The 14,404-nt window shown below is 28.3% G+C and overlaps 1 protein-coding gene across 2 annotated transcripts in view; it reads right to left on the bottom strand.

The window, feature by feature from the left end:
* Window positions 1-12,889, bottom strand: part of LOC136081579 (toll-like receptor 1) — a 43,503-nt gene extending 30,614 nt beyond the window's left edge. Inside the window, exons 1-2 of one of the 2 annotated variants that reach the window (XM_065798953.1) lie at window positions 12,646-12,889; window positions 12,035-12,388 (exon numbers count right to left, since the gene is read on the bottom strand). In XM_065798953.1, coding sequence (XP_065655025.1) covers window positions 12,035-12,388; window positions 12,646-12,706 — 415 coding nt within the window. In that variant the 5' untranslated portion in view covers window positions 12,707-12,889. The remainder of the gene's footprint in view (window positions 1-12,034; window positions 12,389-12,645) is intronic. The other variant, XM_065798954.1, reaches the window with a different exon arrangement.
* Window positions 12,890-14,404: the final 1,515 nt, after the last annotated feature.

Here is a 14,404-nt window from a genome sequence, read left to right as displayed (position 1 = left end):
GTTGTTCTTCTGAAAAAGATAAAAAAAAAAAAAGATTACAAATAAATATAGCAGCTACACAAGAAGGTGAAAACCATGGAGAAGAATAAGGCTTGACTTGGAACTGAAAAGAAGGAATAAAAGCATCCATTCCTGCCTAAAACCAGGAGGTTAAGTAGGTGGCGCATTTATCAGCTGAGAGAAAAAACATCAACCCAAGGACTGTCATGAAGAAAATCACAAAAAGAATCCCAGTCAGCTTTAGTGTAGTAGTAAGTAGTGCGATGATAGGGTGAATCCAAAAAGAAAGTAAGAGAAACAAGATTAAAAGAGATTTAAAGAAAAAGTAGGAGAAGAAAGCTATAAAGAGATCATGGCATGGTCAGAACCATCTAAGGAAAAAAAATGAGAAACTGAACACAAACTAGGATCAGAGACAAGACATAAATAAAGTAGTGTAGGTAAATGAATTTTGGCAGGTAAATGAATTTTGGCAGGTAAATGAATTTTGGCAGGAAAATCAGTCAAAAAGTTATCTATCTGGGTAAGAGGGTGTGAAATGCAAAAGTTATAGGCTTTAATGCCAGCAGGGTCAGTGGTGTTAGAGCCAAGCCATTCAGTGTGATTGGCATTTAAGTCACCAATAACAATATTAAAAGAGGGTAAAGAGACAGTACTGACTACTAAGCAATGAGCTATGCAAATTGTCGCATGAGAATTATAGGGTTCTATCTGCATTTTTTTATGTTAAAAGAATCTAACAATTAAAGTTTTAATTAATAATTAATAATAAAAACAAACAACTTTAAAAATATTATGAATAATAATATATTTTTAATAATGAAACCATAATAACATAAACGACTTGTAATTTATAACTATAAAGAATAATAGTATTAAAACATTTTAAAATTAAATATCGAAAGTTAAGTTCTCACAACATAAAAAAGAGCAGATAGAACCCTATAATTCTCATCTTATAAAAAACTGTTTTCAATTTAAAAATAAGGTGTAAACTACAGGACTTAGTAGTAAAATTTCTATTGTCTTTATTTTGCCTCAGGCAAGTTGAAAGAGCATTATAACCATTGACAGACAACTAAAATAATTCCAAATTAAATGAATCAGGAAAGCAAGATGAAGGAAGCGAATTCCAAAGAACTAATGTTTGACGAAAAAAACTAGAAGAATAAGAGTTTTAGGAGCACTTAGGAACAGTCAAAGGAAAAATGATGAGTAACACAAGAATGAATTTTAGTTAATAGCACAAGAGACGCTAGCTCTTTAGAGCAGTGCCCATTATAGTAATTGTAAAAAAGAGAAAGAGAAGCAACATTACGACAATGTGATAATGGTTGGAGGTTGGCTGCAAGAGCAAGTCTAACTATGTTTACAATGCGTTTTTGCATCTGCCCCAGATATGGTAACATTATTCCATACATGGGCAGATTTGAGATTTATAGAGATAAAGAATAGAATCCAAAGGAAAAAAGTGTTGAGCACAATAAAGAGATGCAACCTTAGCAGATGCTAAATTTTGCAATGGATATGATATATGGTTTCCAAGAAAGATCGGAAATAAGAGTTAATCCTACAAAAAGAAGGGTAGATAACTCATCAAGTACATTACTGTTCATAAATATAGAAAGATCTAGACTATTGGGATAACAATTGGCTGAAAAAAATTGGGTTTTACCTGAATTAAAGTTCACCAGCCACTGTGAGCCCCATGCTGTAGCAGAAGTGAGATCCTTTTCAAGCTCAAATGCTCCTTCCAAGCAATCAGAGAGTGCTGGCTTCTTATCAAGACAAGAATAAATAGTGGTATCGTCAGCGAACAATGCCACCTTAGATGTGAGAATATCTGGAAGATCGTTAATGTAAATTAAAAAGAATATAGATCCAAGGATAAAACCTTGAGGAACCCCTTAAGTTTCAGGATATGAAAAAGACTGGTGTCCCTTGAGGACAACTTTTATACTATGAATGGAAAAAAAGGATTCAATAATCTTACAGATGCTGCTTGATATACCATAAGAAGAAAGCTTACGGAAAAGACCAGCATGCTTAGTTTTATGAAAAGCTTTAAAAATGTCAAGAGCGATAGCCTTAATCTCTCCACCTCTATCTAATGCACAATAAAACCTATCGGTTATTTCTGTTACCAAATCAGCTCTAGAACAGGAAGATCAAAATCCATATTGATGATCAGAAAGTAAGTTATTAGATTCAAGGTGAGAGATTAAGTGTTTGTTAAAGAGTAGAGAAGGTAAATGGTTCGGGTTATTTGGAAATTGCGTTGGAAAGTTGAGTATTTGAGTTATAAATTGAGAAAGGCAAAAGTTTTGGGCCTTATCGCCTGCAGAGTCACTGACACTAGAGCCAGGCCATTCGGTGTGATGAGCATTAAAGTCACCGCAACAGCAATATTGGCTGATGAATAAAGAGGGCTTGGTCAATTTGATCAGAAATAACATCAAAAAGAGTGCAGTCTTGAGATGAAGGAGAGCAATATAGAACAAAGAGAAAGGCAAAGTGATGCTAAACGAAAGCACATAAAAGAATAGTCGGTGGATTCAAACTTAGTTTCCTGACAAATGGGCAAATTGTAAATGCTTAGGCCAAGTATGTGATTATTGGAGTCCTTACGAATTAAAGGAACATAATCCTCAGCACTAAGATCACAAGATGAGGCAGCTGAACTCAAATTAGTCTCACAAAGAGCAAGTAGGTTTTGTGAACTTTGCAAGAGATAAGACTCAACAGAAGAAAACTTACTTTGAAGACCATGAATATTAGCGAATGATAGGTTTAGAGAACTTAGTGATGAAGATGGTTTTTGTGTTTTATAGTTTTTGGTACATTAGTCATTTTAAATTTGTTATAGAACTTGACTTAAAGCATAGATAGTACTCAGTAGTAAGTGACCGGGGTTGATATTTGACCGGGGCCGGGTTTGATAAAACATAGCTGGGGCCAGGGCCGGGCTTATGACCGGAGCTGCATTAAAATTGATAGTCCCTATAAATATATTATTGTTATTTAAAATTCATGATATATTTTATATAAATATGTATATCATCATCATCATCATCATTATAATCTTCTCTGATACACACTGTCAGATATTATTACTACTCTCAAACTCTCTAAGACCATTGGTTCTTCTCATATCTTTCAAAGACACCATATATCCATCTGATCTACTTTGTTCTTTCCCGATGATGAACATCATAAACTTTAATTCCCAATTTTAATCCCATACAGTATAACACTATGGATGCATGTAGTGTATAAATTTCTTTTAATGATGCACTTTTGCTGTTAGAAGTGGAAAATATAGGAAAAGTAAAACATGTCTAGGACAAGGTCTGACTTACATCTTACTTTTGCTCTTAATGACTCTTCTGCTCCACTAGTTGATCCAATTAGATCTCCAAGATAACAAAACTTACCAAAACACTTGGACTTTCCAGTGCGATATATTTCAATCTCTATTTGGGCTTGATACCTTAAGTGCATTTTCTTTACTCAAAACCAACAATATTTAGAGTACCTTGTATTCTGCTATATCTTTTGTGAACAAATTGTTTACAAACTCTACAAAAAATGTTTAATCAAACTCCTTTTTTCAAAAGCTTAACTTTTAATATTAAAATTTTGAATTTTAAAAAGGAAAATAAATTAATAATAATACAGGGTAGCCTTGTATCATAGGCATATCTACAGGTCTTGCCTGTCATGCACAGGCATGACCTGCAAAAATTGATCTAACATTATAAATTACGGTACATAATATAAACTTTTTTTCTTAGATTCTGATTTCATATTAAATTTTTTGATTTTCATTTTCATGAGGGCATGAATGTTTTAATATCTATATATAATAATACGTTACTTAATAATGTTAGTAGTAGTGCTGTTAGTGCCGCATATTATTTTGGGGTCATATCACTAAACCGAAACCTAATTTTTTTAAGAGGGTGATGGGGGTGCCGGAACCTACTCCCTCTGAATATGCCACTGTTGTGGATGACCTGCGAATAAGGTCTGGACATGTCTATGCCTTGTATGTACAGGGTAGTACAGGCATTTTTATTTCATTTTCCCTGATTTCTCCCTGACTTTCTATAATTTTTTTTTTAATAATTGCCTGACTTTTTATTGTAAAATCTTTCAAAAGTTTAAACATAAAAAAGCTTATGTCATTTTAGGTTGACATAGCCAACCCTAATTATGAGACTATATAGCACATGTTTGAATCCACTAAAATTAAAGACTTTTCCCTGAGTTTTGTAAAATTTACTAAATTCCATGACTTTCCCTGACTTTTTGACAAAATTTTAAATTTCCCTAACTTTTCCAGGATTTCCAGGTTTCTTTTTAAACAAAGTTAATATTTTGAGGAAATTTATAAAAATTGCTAACAATCAGGATCCTTTAAAATAACATAAAATAAATATCATAAGAAAAGTTGAATTTAAAATTGCATTTGAATTTAAAATGTAGTTAACTTTTGTAATTTGTAATTGTAATTGGAATCATTAGAATTACATTTTTGAACTTTACATTTCAAATATTTATTAAAAAATTATTACATTTTCAAAACATTTAAATATAAATTGCAAGAAATTGATAGACAAATACTAGAACATAATTGAATTTATTTGTAAAACTACTTTAAAAATTTTAAAATTTGTCAAATATTGTCAAAAAAAAAATTTAATTAATAATAAAAGTAATAATATTGATTTAATAACATTGTAATTAATTGTTTAATTGCATTTAATAATTGTGTCTAACTTGTTTAATGTCTGATTATTCTGATGTTTGTCATAAACATAAATATTGGCATTTACATAAAATGTCTAGAAAAAAAGTTATAAAATTAGTATTTTTAAAACTTTTGTTCAACAGGAAGTCAATTTGTCTAACTTCTTTATTTTTAGCTGGTATACAGAGCATTCATTAAAAATAAGTAATTTGTCTGTGCAGATAGTTTAATACTGTTGTTATTGCAACATAAAGTAAATGTGTCTCGCTTACTTTTTTTTTGACTGGTATAATAAGAGCAACTTTTATCATCCATAGATTATTGAAGCCATCTGCAAAAAGATTAAGGCTTGTTAAATTTATAGCAATTTTTTGTTAAACTTAATGTTTTTATGTCTGCTATTATTTTATAACTTATTTATCTACCAATACTTCTATACTTCTTTTCTTCAATAATTTTAATCTTAATCTATTAAAGTTATTAGCTAAAGAAATAATAATAGTAAAATTAGTTATTAAAAAAGGAAAATAATTAATTAACTATGAAATCTATAGCAATGTCTTTGTCACATGTCTTCGTCCTTTTATTTTTTTTTTTCATTATTTTTTATTATTTATAAGCAAAATATCTTGCTTTTATATTAAGCTATGATAAAACTTTTTTGTTATGAATATCATATATTTAAACTCAATTTAATTAAGTTCAATTTATTGTAGATAAAATTTATAAACCATCTTTCAAAAAAATTCAAAGTACCATCAGAAAAAATTTTTTGGACAAAGCTGGTTCTAAACATCAACAAAAGAGTTCAATATGCAGTTAAATCATTACTAAATCCCACAGTATATGCTATCACTACTGATATTTGGACTTCACCAAGTAATGAATCTTTTATGCCATTTACTGCTTATTGGATTACAGAGGACTTTAAAAAAAAATTGCAGTTCTCAGATGTGTTCCATTCAAAATATCTCATACTGGTTGGAATATTTCAGAAGCTTTAAAAAACATTTGTAAAGATTGGGGACTAAATAATATTTATATCGTTATTATAGACAATGCAAGTAATATGACTTTAGCAACAAAACTTTCTGGTTTCAAAATAATGCTGACATAATGCTAAAGGTAATTATGTTTAACTTTTAATGTGTAAAGTGGTAATATTTAAAAAAATCAGTATATAGTTTTTATTTAATCTAATTTTATAAAAAATTTGTTTTTTGTTATTTACTCTATTTGAATTCCATTTCAAAACTATTCAATTCAACTTCTTAATTTTTTAATCACCTTGTAAATCAAAAGTTTTTGATAATTTTCTAACTAAAGTCTAACTTAAGGTTAAGAAAAAGGGTGAAAAAGTTGCGAAAACCAAAGGCAAAAGCAATATTAGCCAAGTACCAGAGACAAGCATCAGTCCGACCTAATGCCATGATATTTGATTATGAAACAAGATGGGGAAGTACATTTTTAATGTTGGGTTGTGTAATGCAACAAAAACAAGGTATAAAACTTGCTGAAGATGACATTGAATTAGAAATTCAATGTCATCTTCAGCTTTTCTTGGAATCAAAGGTAAATAATAACAATTAAAAAACCAGCATTTTATAGTTTATATTTACATTAATTTTAATCTCATTTGTTTAGTTGACTCCAAATGACTAGAATCTTATTCCTAAAGTTTTATCAATGCTTGGTCCTTCAGCTTCCATTGCTCATATCTCAATTAATTTCATCTATGGCTTATGGTCCAGGCAACATTCATTCACTTACAAAAAGCATTTTCCAGAACTCTTTCCAATTCTCACAAAACTATTTAATAAGTGCTTGACTGAATCTTGAATTCATGCCTGGTGAAAAATGGAATCTTTGGTTCTAATTTTTTAAAACTCTTGAGAAGATTTTTATCCCTCTAACTATCATCCCGTTAGTCTTCTCTATCCATTATTAGCAAGATCTTTGAGTCTTCAATCAAAGAATTTCTAACAAATAACTTACTGTCTGATAATCAAGACAGTTTTTGATCTTCTTGTTGTAGAGCTGACTCACTGACTGCTGTTACTGAAAGATTCTAATGTGCATTAGATGGTGAGGTGGCAAGGCAAAGGCTATTGCTTTTGATATATCTAAAGCTTTCAATAAAATTTGCATGCTGGTCTTCTTCATAAGCTTGTTACATATGGAGTATCTAGAAAAGTTTTTGAGATTATTAAATCATTTCTTTCTAACTGCTTTATCAAATTCATTCTGAAAGGCCAACACTCTTCTTCATTTCCAATAACTTCTGGGGTACCTCAAGGTTCTATCCTTTTATCCTTGGTCCTGTTTTGTTTCTTATCTGTATTTATAACATTCCTGACAATATTATGTCTAAATTTTAATTTGAACAGGCAGCTAATCTTTTTGATGATGATCTGATCTCACTTCTGTAACAGATTGGGGCTTGCAGTAGCTTGTGAATTTCAACTCTAACAAAGCTTATAAAATAAACATTTCATTAATATACCAATTCTGCCAAAATTTCTATATTGATGAATGGCAACCCTCTCACTGAGTCCTCCTCTTTACGTCTTCTTGGATTGTCATTCACTATTAACCTCTTATGGAAACCATATGTATAATCTATTGCTAAGTTAATATCTGCTAACATTGTTTATTCTTATGATGCTTGCCATTATCTTTCTCCTGACTCCATTCTTTAATGCTGCAAATCTCATATTCATCCATGTATGGAATACTGTTGTAAAATATGAGCATTTTTTTCTCTTTTAAACAAGGTCCAAATACTATCATGGTTGCTGCTCAAAGGAGCTATTATCTCTAGTGAGCGGTCTACCACTACACCACTACAGCATTAATAAAAAGAGTAATAATAATGAAAAAATCTTGTTGAAAACATTAACCAAGCTAAATAAGAATGCCATTGCAAAAGCAATACATTCAATTAATAAAAAGAGTATTAATATAGAAAAAATTTCATAAATATTTAAAGTCTGTCAACTAGCAAATATAGTTTGACACTTATTTATTATTTTATAAACGATCTAAAAATGAATTTATAAAATATATATTTGTATAAAAGTTTTTTTAAAAAATTTTTTAATGTAAAGTAGAAATATAAGTAATCTATTAAATAGTTATAAACTTAAAAAACCTTAAAAAATAAAACTACTGAGTCAAAAGGGTGTGTCAACTTTTTTTTCTTTTAGAAAATTACCAAAAAGTAGTAAATATGTTTTTACAAATATTTAAACACAGAAAAATTTATTTAACAAAATTCCAATAAGTGCTAGCTTGGTAAATTCAATATTCGAATATTTTTCATATTCATATTTTTATATATTCATATAAATCATATTTTTGGTTATTTTAGCTGTTAGTTATTCATGGTTTAATGTTTAATAGTTTATTTTTGTTACCTATTATTGTTAGCATTTTATACAATATACACCATGCATAGGCATATATAAGTGGTGGACAAATGGACAAAAAAACCCTCTTCTTGCCAAAATTACTCAAAGCAAAGAGTTAACCTATATCCTTGTCTTGCAAATTCCCAACCCTGTTTGCTTCAGCCCCAACCATAATGACCTTACTGTGCCACTAACATTATGTAAGATGGAAATATCGAAAATTATTAAAGAAATTAAGACATGTTAATATTAAATAATAATGAAGTGAGCATTGGTGCTACTTACACAGACCATTTTTACAAAGTTATAAATTGTTTTTACTTTTCTTGTTGGAAGTCAGCAAAATAGATTTATTTGAAAGGCTGGGCAGCATATATAAAGTATGTACACAGTATTGTCTCTGATTTTAAACCCCCTCTGTCTGTATTCTTTCAATCACTCCTCTCTCTCTCTCTGCAACTGTACACGTTAGTTAAAAAAAATAAGACCACTTTCCCTCACTTATAAAAGTATATAAATGAATAACAGTAAAACCCAAGTTTTTAGCTAATTTAACAATTTTTAAATTCTTTAGCTAATCCATCTGCAAATTTACATGAGTTGCCATATCATTTTTGCTACTATTTTTTGAAATTAAATTCTACTGGCAAGATGAGCACATATATATAATTCTCTTCCCTGATTGCGTGCACCTGTATATACGATTCTCTTCCCTGATTGCAAGCACATCTACATGATTCTCTTCTCTGATTTATGTGAACATGACTTGCAGCTTGATTTACCAACTTGAAGCATTTTTGAACTGACTATGTAAGAGAAGTCCATTCAACTTCTATAGGATAATTAACAAACTCTTTGATTGTGGCAGAGCTTAGAGTACAGGTAAGTGGAGGCTCAGTTACACTTAAGTTCCATGTTATAAGATCTTACAGCTGTTCAGCATTAAGATTTATTTCTGGCATTCTTCTTAATCTGAGATTATTATCTAATTTGAGTTACATCATTTTATAACTCCTTAACAAAGTTTGTATTGATTTCAATCTCAGTTGCCCATTTTTCCAAGTGGTCCAGACTATTTATTATTAGAAAACTTTGCACAATCTAAATGTTCAAATAGTTGCCATAAACCTAATTCACCAGTGTGAATCAGATCACAAACAATCTAAATTAATATTCTATTTATTTTTTTCTACAACTCCACCTGTTAACACAGTGTTGACATTTTTGCTATCTCCTCCAATAGACACGAGATGTTCATTTTGATTTTTACTATTTAACTAGACAACCAATTCAATGACTCAGTGAGTCAGGAAAAAAAGTAATAGAGATTGAAAACAAAATACACTAAGCCACTGCTGTAATTGTTACTTATGACAGTTAAATTTTATGATTTCAAAAACAAACACTGCCTGTTAATAACTATTCCCTCCAACAACCACTTGATTCGTCTTAGATCTACTTTAAATAAATTTATGCAAAAGACCAGAATCATGCTGGATATATTCAGCCTCGAAATATATTCCAATAAAGCATATAAGTATAAAATAATATGGCTTAATAATTTTTTAAGATTTCACATTATTAACCATCACAGCTGCATATTTTTTTAAAGCAAAGTAAGGAACTATTTTGAGTAACTTATCTTCAGAATATCTCTATTGTGAGAGTAAATAACTCTGATAAACATATCAAATCTCAACTTACTGATGTTTGCAATCATTGCATATATAAAAATTAAAATCATAAATGTATACATCATCAGATATATAATTACTAGATAACATGCAGGTATATTTACACAATTTTAAATGATTATAAACAAATGATATGTGGTAAAATTGGAGAATTAAGATTAGTGATTTCATTTTTTTTTTATATAAGCATGCATTTATTTCAGTATTGATATCTTTTTATGTACTGTGTGTTTTTAATTTTTCAAAATGTAATCTTTTATATATATATATATATATATATATATATATATATATATATATATATATATATATATATATATATATATATATATATATATATACTTTCTAAAAAATTAAGGTCATAAAAGTTTTTTAATGTATAAATTTTTTTATCATATATATATATATATATATATATATATATATATATATATATATATATATATATATATCCTAAAAAAAATAAGAAAGTCATAAAAGTTTTAAGTTTTAGTTAATGTATATATTTTTTTATTTATATATATATATATATATATATATATATATATATATATATATATATATATATATATATATATATATATATATATATATATATATATATATATATATATATATATATATATATATATATATTAGTGTGTCAAAAAAACAACATTTTTGAAATTTAAATGCTGCCAACCCTTTAATGTGTTTTATATGAAAAAAAACTCTGGATTTAAAAATTTTTTGAATAAAAAATATTTTTCATTCTATTTCATTTTCAAGGATTAGCAAAATGGTGGACGCTTTTATATAATGAACTTTTTAAATAAATTTAGAAAAAAAATGTAAAAAAGTAAAAAGAAAAGGTTTAATGGAAATTTTTCAGAAAAATAAATAAAATAAAAATAAAGCAAGTGAAGGAAAAAAAAAGAAAAAAACATAAACAAAAATTAAAAACCAAATCAAACAAATAAACAAAAGAAAAAAAACAAGAAAAGAAACAAGAATATAAAAAACCAAAATTAAGAGAAAAAAAAACATTTTAAAATGGAAAGTAGTGAAAAAGATTTATAATAAAAAAGCGCATTATTTTTAAAGAAACAGTATAGAATAATTTTTAAATTAATTTTTTAATTCTCACTGACCTTGATGACAAGTGTTTGAAGGGTATTATAATACAATTTCCTTTTTTGTTTGAATATTTTCATCTATTATGAATACTCTATACTTTTTGTCACTAAATGTTTGTGTGTGTGTGACACATTTTTGTTTGTGAGAGTGATTGAAAAAAAAAAGTTGTTTTTTTTTTTTCTGTTATTTTTTAATGAAATAATTATAGTACTTATATTGTTTTTATTATGATTATTGATATTAGGATTATTCTATTTATTGAATGATTGCTACTTTTTTTGCAGTAGTTATTTTAGTTACATGGTAGGTTGTTACATTTTGTCAGTATAAGTATATATAACTATTTGTAACTTTCCTGTCTGTACATAATATTCAATAGTTGTTTTAAAATTGCTATTGGTTTATTATTATCTTAAGATGTAGTTAAAGTTTTGAACATATATATATATATATATATATATATATATATATATATATATATATATATATATATATATATATATATATATATATATATATATATATATATATTAGGTACGCGGAAATCGCGATTTACGGAACCGATTTTTATGCTAAAATTTTGGTTCTCATTTTTTTAACACTTTTTTAGGCAGCGTGGTACAGAAGTGTTTTTGTAGAATTTTTTTTTAGAAACATATATACACATAGATACTCTTTTGAAAGAAGAAGAGCTAATCTTAATTTTTCAAGACTTTTATGTATGGTTACTGAACTTTTTTATGGATTATTTTGCTCCTGAATATTTGGTTGATGTTCACACATGAAATTGCAGTCGAAGAAATGTCGATCCCCTTTTTTTTATTATTAAAATAGTTTTCTACATGCATTTGTTATTCACTTGCCAAATTTCAACGAAAAAAAAATACCAGCACATAGTTTAATTTGTGTTAGATTAAGTTTACCTTTTTTTTTAGGTAGTTCTAGGCATATATATGTAATATATATATATATATATATAATATATATATATATATATATATATATATATATATATATATATATATATATAAAGTATTAAATACAAAATATAAAAAACTTACTATTGCTTTCAATGTTTGATAAAGTAAAATTCTCTCTTGCTAACAATGTACCTTCACCATATACAGAACAAAAATAAACATTTATATCACTATTTGAAGCATTAAATATAGTTAAATTACGTTGTAGTTTGTAATATGATTTTCCAACTCCGCTCCATAAAATTTTTGTTTCATTCAGAAAATTTTTTTTTTCTCGAAAGCGTTGGATAGACCCATTTAAATAATAATTAAAATTTATGTCAAAAGAGTTTTCTGACGAACCACTCGTTCCGACATCACATTGAAGAATTATATTTTTATTTGGTAAGTTTGCAGGCGAGCAAAAATTAACTTTGTTAAATGAATTAATCCATACTGAAATAAAATTTCGTAACACATATTAAACATTATATTACAAAACCAACTACGATTGCAAAACTCTTTCTAAACTTCTTATTTTTAAAAAACATAATAATGATAAATATTCATGTTTTCCTTTTATCATAAAACATTATTAGTATATTAAATGTTTTTTAAACCCATAAATACCACTTATTATTATAATAAGTGGTATTTATGGGTTTAAACAATTATAACAATTATAAAAAGTTATAATAATTATAACAGCTTACCTTTATTTCCCTTAACTAGTGTATACAAAGTTAGCCATTGTGATAAAATATATATACACATTGTATAAATATTTCTTTTTACAGATAGTATAATCTTAAAAAATTAGCAAATAAAAGATAATACATCTATATTTATGCATTTCTTTTATTATTGTTAAATAAAATTAAAAAAAAAAAAAAACGTTTTTATTTTTATTTTTCAAGAACTATTTCCGTGATTATGCGATAAATTCCGAGAAAATGCATCGCGATTACTATATAAATTAGAGCTATTTGAAAAGTAACCCAGGGTAAGCAGAAGATCGTATGGCTCAAAATGAGGTTTTGAGTTTTAAAAAAAACGCAGACCAGATATCATACTGTTTCGTGAGAAATGTAAGAGTGCTACTAAATTTACCGATTTATACTTGCCCCAACCCAAACCCTCAGTTGATGTAGTTGCATCCCCTTGCATATTCTACCTAAATCAGTCAATATAGCAGCTATCCTTTTTATGTTCTCAATATATCAATATATATTATATATATATTATTATCAATATATCAATATATATATTATCTGGTCTGCTATTTTGAAAGCTAAAAAGCCTCATTTTGAGCCATACTATCTTCTGCTTACCGTAACCCAGTGGGCACAAGACGTATCGTTGACGTCTAAAAAAAAGGAACTAACGCGTTGTAACAATTTATTTAGACGTCACCATACTAAGTACGCGTCGTCCGGGGGACGTCCATTGCATTTCTCACGGACGTCCAGTAGTCCGTAGGGTGTAGTCTCCTGGAAGACAAAAATATTGCTTTGCTATTTAAAACGTGGTTTAACTTGGCTAATGCATTGCGCAAAAATATTATCAAACGCATAATCTACCGTCAAAATACATGTAAATGTTTACCGTCAAAATGAAGAATGGTTTAAAAGCGTTTGTAAAGTTACCTATGCTTAAGACAGCTAACTGCTTTACAAGGAGATCGAATATGCCAGCTATACGAAACAAAGATCAATATCAGCAATTCTTGGGTACCAAAACGACTCTGCAAATCGTGTAAAACAATTTTGCACAGAAAACAAAAAGGGGAAAAAGTTATTCCCCTTCCTTTTTTTAATTTTAATTATTACAAGAGAGACCTAAAACAAGAGTGTTACTGCCTAATCTGCTAAATTGGTCGTTCAAAGCTTCAGGAAAAACATCTTCTTGAAGAGCAAACTACCATTGAGAAAAAAGCCAAATGTACGTTGCAGCACATGCCTCTAACCTTTTGAAAAAGGTTTGCCCCACCAATGCTCTCAAATAAAGTTCAGGGAAAACCTTCAATCTTTAGCAGCGAAAGATGCCAGAGTAGCCAAACAAATTGCATCTCGAGTTATTTCCAATAAAGAGTTATCTCCTGAGGAAACTATTTGAGTTGCTAAAATATCTGACGGGCCCCCTCTTACAATTACCTCAGGTAAATATTTATACTTGAATAATTTTTACATATATATTCAAAGAAGACCATTCAAAAAAGAGACAAAGGTCAAAGTAGTGTCCAGCTACTATCAAGCGCTTCAAAATTGACCACTCTAGCTCTTTTAAATGTACAATTAAATTGGGAGTATCAAACAACGGATTAAAGAAACTGCCTGGAACTGTAAACTAAACCATCAAGCAGCAAGGTTGTAAGGCCAAATTTTTATAAGAATTTCTTAATAGCAGGTCAACATTTGAGTGATTTCTTCACCTGCAGTGACTTTAAAATTACCAAAGGAAAAGGAGATTCTG

Source organism: Hydra vulgaris, chromosome 06, assembly GCF_038396675.1.
Source record: "Hydra vulgaris chromosome 06, alternate assembly HydraT2T_AEP".
NCBI lineage: Eukaryota > Metazoa > Cnidaria > Hydrozoa > Anthoathecata > Hydridae > Hydra > Hydra vulgaris.
Note: the sequence above shows the minus strand (reverse complement) of the source record. Positions and strands in the feature narration are given on the sequence as shown.